General features: G+C 44.5%; 1 protein-coding gene across 4 annotated transcripts in view; it reads right to left on the reverse strand.

Annotated features, from left to right (window-relative positions):
- NCOA7 (nuclear receptor coactivator 7) overlaps positions 1–12,318 on the reverse strand; it is a 1,232,944-nt gene that overhangs the window by 89,304 nt on the left and 1,131,322 nt on the right. For all 4 annotated transcript variants that reach the window (XM_069607511.1, XM_069607508.1, XM_069607509.1 and 1 more), the window contains one exon: positions 2,176–2,323. In XM_069607511.1, coding sequence (XP_069463612.1) covers positions 2,176–2,323 — 148 coding nt within the window. The remainder of the gene's footprint in view (positions 1–2,175; positions 2,324–12,318) is intronic.

Genomic DNA, 12,318 nt, shown 5'->3' on the forward strand with positions numbered 1-12,318 from the left:
ATTCATTTTTTAAAATGGAATTTTCTTATTCCCTTTGTTTTGCTCAAGTAAATCCCTCTGGGATCGTCTGTTACTGCTTGGTTAAAAAGCTCAATAGCATTGTCAACTGAAAATTGTGGTATGAATTTGTATTTAGGTTTGAGCGTGCTTTCCACTATTATAAAGGTGTTCTCATCTTGTTCAGAAATAAACTGTTCGAATGTGAAATCTTTACCCACCCCTTCTAAAATTAGCAATGTGGTTGTTTTTTGCTAAATCCACCGTTAATCTTGAAGGTACTGCTTTTGGTTCCTGTTGGACAACCATACTTAACTGGGTGTCAACATATTCTTTCAATTTAAGACATCTACAACATGTGTAGAGGTCTATCTGTAAATAATCATCTGTGTTTGTTGGACTAAATGATAGTCCTTTATTCAAACAAGAATAAGATCTTTTGACAGACGCATGCTCACTGAACGCAAAACTAGGTCTTCCTGTTGTACATTTTGTTTTTGCATGATTTTGTCACGATTCCCATATTGTCTTCTGTGCTTTTGTCCTGCTATTTTGCCTCTTTTGTGTACCAGGATGAATTTGAAATATTTACTTCTTTTTTAATCCTTCCTCTGGTGTTTATATAACTCAATTTTGATGCCTTGTATTTCATTTGTACCTTCTGAGCTCCTCGAAAAAAGGACAATGGGTTTCAGTTGGTCTTTGCACTGCTGCTTGTTGATTAAACTTCTGAAGATGACTGGGATGAAACCATTGCTTGAGGTACAGATTCAAATTTTCTCTCTGGTCTTCTATTTCTCTTGAGACCATATAAAGTGCAGAGTCTCTTGTATTTATAATCTTGTTCATTTTATACATTTTTTGTTTCTTCATTTTTAATTCAGTTGTAAATTGTTGGAAATATTCATCTAGAATTTGGTTGCTTTTATAGGTTATCTCTGGTAGATTGAGTGTTTGCATCTCGTCTTGAATTAATTTCTGTAAGAGTACACTTATGAACTTTGGCAGATTGTTTTATTACTATCAGTTCCTGCGAGGTACGTGTCAACATTTGCTCGTATTGATTTAGATTTTTTTGATCATCTTCAAATGTTGGAAAAATACATATCCTCAACCCCCTTGTTATACGTCCAACTTGTAACTACAAAGCCAACCTTTTCCGTACTAGATAAGTTCTCTCATTTTTCAAACAGGTCTTCACTGATGGTGACAATTTATTCCATGCATCTTTGACATTGACTCCCAATTTCAGAAATAATTCTTCTGCTTCAAGATGCCTTGATTTACATGCATTAGAAATTGTGCTATGAAATGCTCTTGCTCGTGATTTCATCAGCCCGAGAACAGTTGTAAAAGTTCATTCTAATTACTATGTGCAGACATGCATCTAATTGCAGGGGGATCATTACCTAATTAGTAAATTACTTTTCTCTTAGTTACCACTTTTGTGTCTGCCCAAAGGTAATAGAAAATATATAAATTTGTGTAGTTACTGAATTGGAAACGTGCCCCATTGGCAGTCTCAATAACATTTATCCATTTTAGCAATCCATTTTTTCTTTTAAAAAGAAGCCTAGCAAATGCAAACATATGTTTGTGTTGTCTAGCAAAAGGTGCCCTGTGCAGAGAATTTGTGATGCTCAGTTAACTTGCTCTAGTTACATCCATGAGACTTGACAGTTTTCATACACAGCAAAACACTAGACCCTTTTTTGAAGGGGATTGGACAGTTCCCATTTCAGAAGGATTGAATATGTTCTATTTTCAATGTGAACAAATGCATCTTCAGATTATACCAAAATTCACATTTTCCTATTAGTTGGAGTGGGGCAAAAAAGGTTTGGTCGTCCATATACAATTAACCAATAAAGGCCAACTAGCGGTTGGAGGTACAAAGCTCAACACCAAAAGGTGTTAATTATATCCACAAGGACTAACAGGCTTTTTCACATGTATATTAGTCTAGCTGTGGGTGCAATAAATCATGGTGTGTAAAAATAAGAATGCTTGTATTTTTGTTTGTGTGGAATTCAAATACTTTGGATTGAGGTATCCCTTGGACTTCACATCTTCAAAGTTTGGAAAAATCTCAGTGCGTGCATTACTCTGACTTTAAGGAAAATCTTTTATTTGTGCATATGCATCTTTCGAAACCACAATGTAAGAAACTGAACTTACCTCCCAGCTTTTGGTTGTTGGCTCACTGAAGAAGTTGTCAATCATGTTAAGCTCATCCTTCTCCACTACTACAAATCCCTGATCCTTTGCATCTTTCCCATAGACTTCCGGGGACCACTGAACGAAAAACGTATATAGGTGATCCACCCTGCAGAACGTGATGGGGGAAAAGAACATGGTCAGAAAGCAACACCAAGGGGGCCTACCATATGGAGCAAGCAAACAAAAAACATTAGGAAAAAAACTATTTGTAGATCATAACACAGATACAGATGAGGAGTCTTTAATATGGCCGAAGAGACCACAACACTACAAAATGTTCATGATTACCACAGACTAGGTGAATAACTACCATTGAGATTTACTGCATTCAAATAAATTTTATATGGCCTCCTGAAAATTTGGCAGATTTAAAGTTGAAGGACTCGGCATTGAGATTCACAAACTACTATAGGTTTTCATAAAATAAGTTGTCGGAACACCTTTGTTAGGGAGAATTCTCAAGAATGTGCTAATTTCCCTTACCTTTTGAGACCCCCAGCAACTTTTCTGGATTTCTAGGATTACATTTTTTACCTGGGAAGAGCGTGAGCCTTTTTTTCCCACTCTTCCATGTATTTTGATGTGTGTTTTACTTTTAAAACTCCATATCCAAAGAACACAAAACAACTTCATAGGCATCATCTTTTTCTGTGCGTCAAACAGCGTCCTCAGTGCAGTACCACAGGTGTGTCTTTCAGATACCAAGGTTTAAATACCTTCTCTGGGACGGACTATTGTCTCCCAGAGCATGCAACATTAAATTGACTTTACTAGTCTTTTTAAATTTACAGACCCAGCACACACTATCTCCTATAGAGTGCTGGAGGGGTTGCCTAGCTTCCACTTAGTCTAAACACTCATGTAACAGTCAAATGTTACCCTTTCCCCCTTGAAATGGCTGGTGGCAGTGGTTTTACACAAACTACCATGATTTTTCCCGACCACGAACACCGGTAGCTAAAAATCAGGTCAGCCATGTTTTCCAATATGGCGGCCAATACCTATCTGTAAAAACAGACTCCGGTCAACTTTTTCACCATTTCTTTTTGGAAAGGTCCTTCTTGCGTTTGTCTCTCTGCGCCAAACCAGGTTTGGTCCCTTTGTTCGTTGGCCTTTGGCGGGCTTCAGCGCTGAAGCCCTCCTCTGGCGCCTGAGTGTCTGGGGTGGACAGGATGTGAGGGAGGTGCCCGAAACTCCCTATGCTTAGTCTCCTAGGAGACCTGAATGCACTCTGGTGTGATTGGCCGGCGGGCTGTCCGGCAAGGACAGCCACCCTGCTGTGTGAGTGACAGCCAAGCTGGAATGAATGGGGGAAAACTGTTTGAAAGCAGGTCTCTGGGACTTGCAAAGCAGAGTCGACCACTGGAACGAAAGAACCGAAGACTAGCTGAAGGAAGACGACTGCTGCAACTCCTGGTCCACCAGTGAAGCCCTTCTGCAGGTCGGAATTGCCTGAAACTCCATCAACAGAGAAGCCCTTCAAGGTTAACTTCTTCCCTTGAGTTTGGTGGGGAGAACCAACTCTTAAGCCACCTGGACGCTGTCCCCAACCTGGTCAATTTTCTTCAGAGTGCTGTTGAAAACCGGATAGCCAGGGGGAAGGAAACCAGTTTGTGGACTTTAAGGCACTCACACCGTAAAACTGACGTTTTGCCAAGCTTGTGGCCTCTTCACTGGGCAGTGCAGGAACCGCCCGACGTCCTTGTGCCCACGACTTAAGCTCAGGAACAGCGCGATCTGCAGGAACTGCCAGGTACAACTGCCTCAGCTACAGCTTTTCTTCACTTACAAGGTACTGTGCAAGTGCGGTGCAGAACTCTGTTCGGCCGCGGTGAAAGTTTGTGAAACTTTCCCGACTTTGAAGGCTTGTCCTTCCCTAAACCAACATCTAACTTTTCATCTGACCAAATTCTTCTAAGATCCGTGGCAAAGACTTAACCGTTTACTACCAGAACTGTGCTCTCCTATACAAGACTCTGAACCATGGACGTTGGCCCAGGCCTATTTATTTATTCATATTTGTAGCACGCGCAACAGCCCGAAGGCATTGTGGTGCTTGTTACAGTGAGTGAGAAAAGCTTAGTTGCATATAACATACACGCCTATCTATATTTTTGTACAGTTTGTTGGTGCCTGTGAAGGGATGGGAAGGGAGGGAAGGTTAGTTCAAGAGGGCAGTTTTGAGGTTTTTTCGAAAGGCAGTGAGAGAGGTTTCCGCTCTGAGGGCCGTGGGGAGGGCATTCCATAGCTTGGGGGCTAGGTAAGGGAAGCCCTGATACTGCTAAAAAAAAAAAAAAGAACAAAACGTTTTTTAAAAAAAATGTATTTTAGTTACCAGAGTTGGGCTCCTGCTATTTACATTTCCTAACATAGAAGTTTCCACCTGAAATATTTGAAAACCTATTTGACTGTTACCGGAGGCAGAGACTATAACAAAATAGCATTTTTCAAGTTGAGGATGTCAACCAGTTAAAACCCTTACTGCCACAGTTTTATTTCAAATAGCTGAAAGAGTATGTACATGCTGTGTGAATACATTTGACATGTGTGTCACAGAAGGAGACAGATTTCATAGTGAGGGGATTTATGTTCGCAGAATGGGCATGATACATTAGAACCAAGGCTTTAAGTGGTCCCGGCTGTCTCTAAAAACGGTCCTTGAGCCAGGGCACTGCTTGGGCTTTGGCTTCTTCAGACACCACAAGTAAGCACCTATTGTGAGATTGAAGTCAAGAGCCTGTGTGTGTGCAAGAGTGACTTGCGGTAGAACAGAATATAAACACTGTTGTGAAAAAGCCATGTGTCTGCAAAATGAGGACAGCCAGCACTTGAAAACCAAAAGCTGACTATTTCCAAATCAGTACATAAAACTCACAGTTGTCCATCACTTAACTGGTAGGGTGCTATAAAATTCAGTAGCAGAAAAGCCAGTGTGCATTATGTGCTCAGAAGGGTCACTGTCACGTATATCTCATATTTAAATGAATTGTGTTTGTTCTTATGTTCCTAAAATGCTCTTTGGTTTTATACAAAGCACCAAGTAGCTTACATTGGTGCGGTTTGTCGTCCTCCCCTTGCTCACGGTTGCTTTCGTGGGTGTTTTCAGGGCTGGCAGAAAATGCCTGAGGCTACTGGTGTCCTGCACCCTGCCCTCCACCCCCCCCATCCCCCACCCCTTCAAAATCCCCATGTAAGCTGTTTGGTGTATGAATTATAATGGAGATGCTTCCTAAAGCAAAATCAAATGAGAGTTTTCACTGGTTTTATCGTTGAAGGTTTATAACCCGTGCCTCACGTGGCACTTCTTTATTCCACTAGAATACTTGCATCCTCACATTAAAACAGACCAGGGAACCAGAGAGAGTTGTATTTGCAGTATGCAGACAACAGCACCTGAGAGAGTGGGGAGGGAGCCTGCCAAAACACATTTTTACAAGGGCCCGTGATCTATTATTGTGTAGAATAATCTGACAGTCGTGGGGTTGAAGCACTGCAGTATGGTGGGTTAAAAGGTCTTCCTAAATACACCATAATTTAGCTGGTGCTTGTTAAACATGCCTCAATGCTCCGACCACAAGAATGTCAGACAATACTACATTGATGATCCCAAATAAGAGTGAAACCAGTTAAGTAGTAGTCTGCATTCTTGATAAAGGTCGGTCTTGGGTTAATTAAGCTAAACATAAAGTAGCACTGCCCTGTAACACAAAGGCAATTTTCTGGAGCAAATGCTTGGTTTTGAGATAGTTTGAAGGCCCACAAAGCCTTGCTGCTGTAACTCTGAACTGAGGTGTACTTCCAGCAATGGTTACTAAGTGACATTGTGGAATGTGTGACTTGACTCAAGTGGAATAATGTAGTAATCACACCCCATCAGGGAGACGTACATGACCGATAACTGCCCGCCAGCCTGTGCCTCAACGAAGGCTGAAGTATGTTACCAGGCATATACGCTCCCTTCTGGGGGCGTTGTTTGCAATTCGTAACCTGGGGCACAAATAGTTTTTTTTGCAAGATTGGTAGCGCTTATGGCGTGAAGCAATTCTCCTGAGAGACAAAAAATAAGGGATGGCCACCTCCATCGGTAAAGGGACTAAGCCCCTTTTCGATTTCTATGGTGGCGGCTCTTAGTAAAGATTTACCTTAGGTGCAATTTTCCCTCCATTTGTTTACCCCAAACTTTTTGCTTTTCTTTGGCTTACCTAACCTGACTTTTTCCAGTGGAGCACAGCCTTCAGCTGCACTCCTCTGGGTTTTCGCTCACTTATTATGGGGAAACGGACGCGTCCTTCAGGCTGTCAGTATTGGGCAACTAGGTGTCCCTTAGTCTATGCCAAGTACCTTCCAGTACCGCGCATAGAGGTCCTTTGGTTTTATGGCCCTCGCCACCTTTAAGGATTTTTTGCCGTTTGTACAACTGTGCCTAGGACGAACTGGTGGCAGCAGTTTACTTTTTGTATTTTTACTTCGTTTTTATGGACCATAATGAGTTTACCGCTTTTGGCCAAAGACTGTGGCCAGTGCCAAAAATGGCCATGACACAGTCTTTTGTTCTGTCCTTTTGCCATTTTTGTCCCTTTGCCTTCGCCCAGGTCGAGAGACCCGAGAATTCCTTATTTGGGGCATGCTGCCTCCCACAAAAAACGCATTTTACGCTGGCTCCTGTATGTCACGTGTGCAGGTGCCCAGAAAGAGGTTTGGGACTGTCTGGTCCGAATCCACACATCTGGTGCCAGTATGTCTGGTAGGCCCAAGTGACGAACTACCATAGGCCACGATTGGTCCACACCTGGCGTGCATGCAAGAGAGCAGATCTTCCATTGGCTATCTGAGATTTGAGCACAAAATGAATCTCGGATAAGAGATGGGGCTCTGCATCCAATCCAGGTTGATCAACTGAAGCGCACACTGAACTACAAAAGGAGCCAAGTATCCTTAACAAAAGAGCAGACTTGAGGAAATGCCAGCGACGTGCTAGGAAAGTTTGGCACGCTGACTCTGCTGTTGTCCCGTCAGACCCCTGCTTTTGCATCGTACCAAACAGGCCTGCAATGGCACTTCGACCCTTTGGAGTAGTGGGAACAACTACTCTTGGCACCTCCTGCTTACCCTTGCAAAGAGCCCCTTCAGAAGTGTTCCTGGGCCAGCTCGAACCCAGGGTACAGCACAGGAATGCTGCCATCCGAGTTGAGACTGGAGAGTTTGGGAATCACCCACTTGTGGTCCTGGGCCCTCTCCTGACAAAACTCCTAGCTCCTCTGGGTCAGGATTTATGAGTTTGCGGTCCCTCTGTTGCTCCGCTTTGGGTGACTGTCGCTGTAAGTGCCTGCAGACCTTCCCCACCATGTCCTGAGACGTGTTGCACCAGAACTATCCTTCTCCTTTCTTCGAGAGCTGAGCAAAGGCAACTGTGCCGCCAAGGACAATCGTCCCGAAGCTGCTGAGAACCGGAGCATCCTGTAACTGCAAAAGTGAAACCTACTAGCGGAGTGTACTAGACTGAAAGTTGGGTCCGGACTGTGTCGAGAGTCTTTGAGTACTTTCATCACTTACCGGTGGCCCCTGGCACATCCATCTGTTTTTACGCATGCAAATCCCTTAAAATATACTCACCTTGGCTGGGCTAGCCTGTGCTCCCCAGCTATTGCCGAGCTGCAAAAGTAATTCTATCTAGGAACAGGACTTCATTCTTCATTGCCTCAAGCCCCTTCCTGAGCAGCTTCAGCCCCTGAAGAGCACTCACTTTTCACTTTACGCACAACAGAGCGTTGTTAACGCAGTGCTGTACTTTGAGCACAAGGCTCCTTGCTTCTTAGGGTGGGACTTCATAAGCTAGGAATGGACTCTGAAGAATCGCCTAATGTGATATCTGTTTTGAACTTACCCCTTTCTGTTCCAGGTTGTGGTTATTTTCTCCCATTTCATCAGCATTAGACTAAACGCATTTTCTATATACGTTACATGGTGAATGAACGTGTGTGGTAACTGTTTTCTTTATAACTGTGGTTTAATCGTGTTTTGTTATAAAGTCTTATAATAAATGTATTTTTAATATACATCTGTCTAAGGGTAATCTGTGGAATTTCACTCTGTGCGCTCATTGTGAGCTTCCGATCACTCTCACCCATCCTGAGACTTAGTCTTGACCGCCTGCCAAGCTACCGTAGATTCGTCTGGTTTGTCCAGAAGGTTTCCCTGTTCCACTAAAATAGGGTGGGTGGCCTCCTAAACTTCTGCCCACCAGGTCAGAGTTTAGAAATCCATCTCAACAGTGGCCGGGAGTGGGAGGAGTGCCGGAAATGGAGCACAAAGCTCTCGTCCAGTAGGTAAGTGGGGAGGGGGTTGCAAGTGGTTTGCTTTATTTGGGGGGAAGGGAAGCAACATACAGAGGCTCCCTGTTGCCTCACCACATTTATTTTTAAAAGAAAGAAAAAAAAAATATGGTGCCAACCTGAAGGGCCTCAGGTGGCTAGAAACAGCAGGCGGACACTGTATATTCTCGCCAGCTGTTCCAATAACCTGATTGGTTGAGTGCGAATACACTGTATTGTAGTACTTTAAAACACAAAATCGCATTTCTCTTGTACATTGGCTCCTCTAGACAATATATTTGAACTCAATGATTGCATAACTAGATAAGGCAATTGCATTAAAAACATTACATTTTCTTTAGTATCAAGACAAGCATGGTATCTGCGAAATAACTGAACAATTAACATTTAAACCCTCAGGAGTGTAACTCGGGGGCAACGCGCTCACCTTGGAAACAAGACGACACGGAGCAACACCGGTTTGATTCCCGGGTCTGCGCTTAGAAACCTCAGGGTATTAAGCGCGTTATAAATAACCAATTATAATAAAATTATAATGTACACGTACTATCAACTGTCTCTGCTGTGCAGGTGTGAGGTTAAGGTAATACATACATTGGCTATGTGCTGGCCATTTAACTGTAGACAATGGGCAGCTTAAAGTGGCTTCTGCAGGTTTCAAAACGAAAATGCTCTCTGGGATTTGTGTACTCTGTTCTGAACCCACAGGTGTGCTATGTTTATAAAAATAAAAAAAATCTTCTAACGCGCCGTAGGCATCAGGGCACACACAAAACTGGTAACAACAAAAAACAGAGCCAATCAGACATTTTTAAGGGGATATTAGAGGTTAGTTGAATAATAATGAAACACAAAGACTTCTCCCCGAAGGTCCACTGGCAGCCTATTCCACACGTGTTGCCTGGACAGGGAATTAACTACCATTCTCTATTGCTCTCTTCACACCTTTGGGCATATAAGCAGGAGGGTATCCTCAGATCTAGTCAATCTCTCCATGTGGCTGTAAGCAAACATATATGGATCACTGATATGATCTTAAACAGGATCCTGGACTCAACTGGAAGCCAATGGAGATCTCTCCTTGCTGTCGTGATAGGATTACTTTTGGGAATGTTTTTAATAATCCACAGCGTCATTTTGCAGGGTTTGTGGCTTACTAAAACAATACTTACTTGCCCCACAAAGGACCACATGCAATAATCCAACGGAGGGAGGATGGTGGCCCGCACCAAGGTTTCGCAATTCTTGCCTGTAACATAGGGGTTTACCAATCTGAGTAATCCAAGTTGGTATTGAGGTTTTTTAATAACTGGAGTGGCGGAGAGTGGCAGTCTTGCTGCCAAACCCAAAGTCTGTTCCTGCTGTTTACTGCTTTTGGAAGCGGAGGCGTGGCCTGCCTCACCTCTACCCCTCCATAAAACACTCCGTTCTCCGCAGAGCGGACGCGGAGTGGCAGCCATGGCTGACTTGAATGCAGACTCCCCCGTCCATTTCAACAAAGAAAATGAAAATGAAATTACCAAAAGGTCGAAGGACGCTTGCTCAGAAGTGCATCCCTGCGTCCACCTCCGCCCGCACAGAAACCTGCAAATCGCCCTCCCGTAAAGGGATCATTAACTTTCCAACAGCGTTGTGAGGAAAGATCCAGTGTCCGCGAGGATATCGCTGGCGCCTGTGCATTGGGACCAGCTGTGCACCTCGGGGACTGCGAGGATGGCGACCCCGGGTGAGCTCTGGGGGAAGCGGGGCCAGAGGGAGACGGCGGGAGTCCTCCCGTGGCGGTGGTGTCCGTGTCCCCCCCGCGGCCCTTGTGTGCCGGCCCGTTGTTGTTCGTGGCCCCGCCCCGGTCGTTGGGTTTCTCCGGAGGGAGGACCGAGGAGCGGGAGCGGAGAGTGCAGAGTCTGGGCGGCCTAGGGGCCAAAGAGACGCCACGGCCTGCCTAGCGGGCGAAGCTGGTGCTCCAGGGGCACCTCCCCCTCCAGGCGAACGGGGAGAGGGGCAGGACTTGAGAGACGCGATCTCGCTCCCAGCCCCTTCCCGCTCTGCTCCGTTTTAAGTCGTGGACTTCTTACAACAAAATGTTGCCTTTATCGAGGAACATGACACCGTGGAAACCCCTAAAACTGCGACAAGTTTCAAGACTTTGGGTCTATACAACCCTGACAATAGGTTACAAACCCTCGCCCACATCCACTGTGACCAGACTCAAAATAGACCTCTAGCACCAGGGGGGTTCACCCCTTTGTCGCAAAGGGAGCTAAACTTGCAACAAACATTTCATGTATGCTCAGAAGAAATAGAAGTACTATCAGCTGAGAAGGACCCCATCGGGCCACTAGAGGAAGCGGTGTGCGTCCAAAACCATCCAACCAAAAAGCACCATTGGAGCCAGATAGTCTCACCCGAAAAGGGCCCAAAACGTCAACTTAAGTTGAAAGGGAAGCCTAAATCAAGTAGGCAGAAACAAGCAATCACCGCCGCTACATCTGCAGTCTCCAAAAAACAAGGGGTGAAGCAAACGAAAAAAACATGGAAACCAGACTCTAAGAAACCATCTGCAGTGAGTCTGGTAACTGATTTTTTCAATGCATTTGCACCTCAAGCAGTGCAGGATGAGCTGACAGACGCCGACATTTTGGAGGCTGTTATGTCCTGCCAACCCCCTCAGAAGTCGAGGAAAATGACTTACACACCTGAGTGTTCTGCCATAAATCATAATGCCGACAAGATAAACCAAGCCCCCCAATTGGGGGATACACAGCCACAAGAGACAGTGAAAATCACCAGCAGCAATTTGCCATTGCCCCAAACTGGTGATATCACTCCGCTCGCGGTTACGGCTCACGCCAGTTTCAAAGACTCCAATTAACCTCCCCTCACTTCAAGGGGAGAAACTTCAGCCTGAAATAAGGCCACCTCGGCTTGAACGGGAAATTGAGAAGAACATACCAACTCAGATGCACAACTCAGATGACCCACGGGAGGCGTAGGCAAATGATGTTCAAACATCTCCTCAAACCTTGCCTACATCGCAAGAAATGGCATCAGTAAATGACACCACGTCTGTTCAGAAGAATCTAGAAAAATCTGAAGGCTATATACCAAATTACACGGAAAAACAACCTCTAAGAAGTCACTGCCAAGTCGAAGAAATTATCAAAAATTCCATCAGAAAGAAAAGCACGGACAAGGATCGACGGTACTTCATAGACTTGTCAAATGGTCCTTCCACTCGAAGGCTCCTTAGTGAAAGCCACCTTAGAACTCCAGTGGCAAAAAAAGAGCCACAGCTAAGCGGAACTCCGATAGATTCGCCTTCGAGAAAAAAAGTCTGATCTATTATCTATTATGTCAGCAGTAACAATTGCCCTGGCACCGTTCACAAAACTCTACGAAACAATAAGTGAAAACCTCAAGGACCACACGAGTATACAAGCAATGATGCACACAAGATTAATATTCCTAGCAGGCTACATCACTGCACTAGATGACCGCCTGAAGAGGTCCAATACTTACAGTGACTCCTGCCTCCATAGTACACATCAATGGGATAAAGCCCCAGGAACTGCCGGACCAGATTCCGTTATACGATCACAACTGTTAAACAGCATGTCTGGTGCAATTAATGTAGAAGAAACAGTGTCCACGCCTGAAACTCGCAAGTCAGACACACGAGACACCATCTACATTATTGACAACAATTCTTCTGGTCCACTTCAACAAACCCCATCCATTGAGGGTAAAGATGTTGCCTATCCGATTTTTACTG

The sequence above is a fragment of the Ambystoma mexicanum genome, chromosome 4q (assembly GCF_040938575.1).
Source record: "Ambystoma mexicanum isolate Mex_15411 chromosome 4q, UKY_AmexF1_1, whole genome shotgun sequence".
NCBI classification, from domain to species: Eukaryota; Metazoa; Chordata; class Amphibia; order Caudata; family Ambystomatidae; genus Ambystoma; species Ambystoma mexicanum.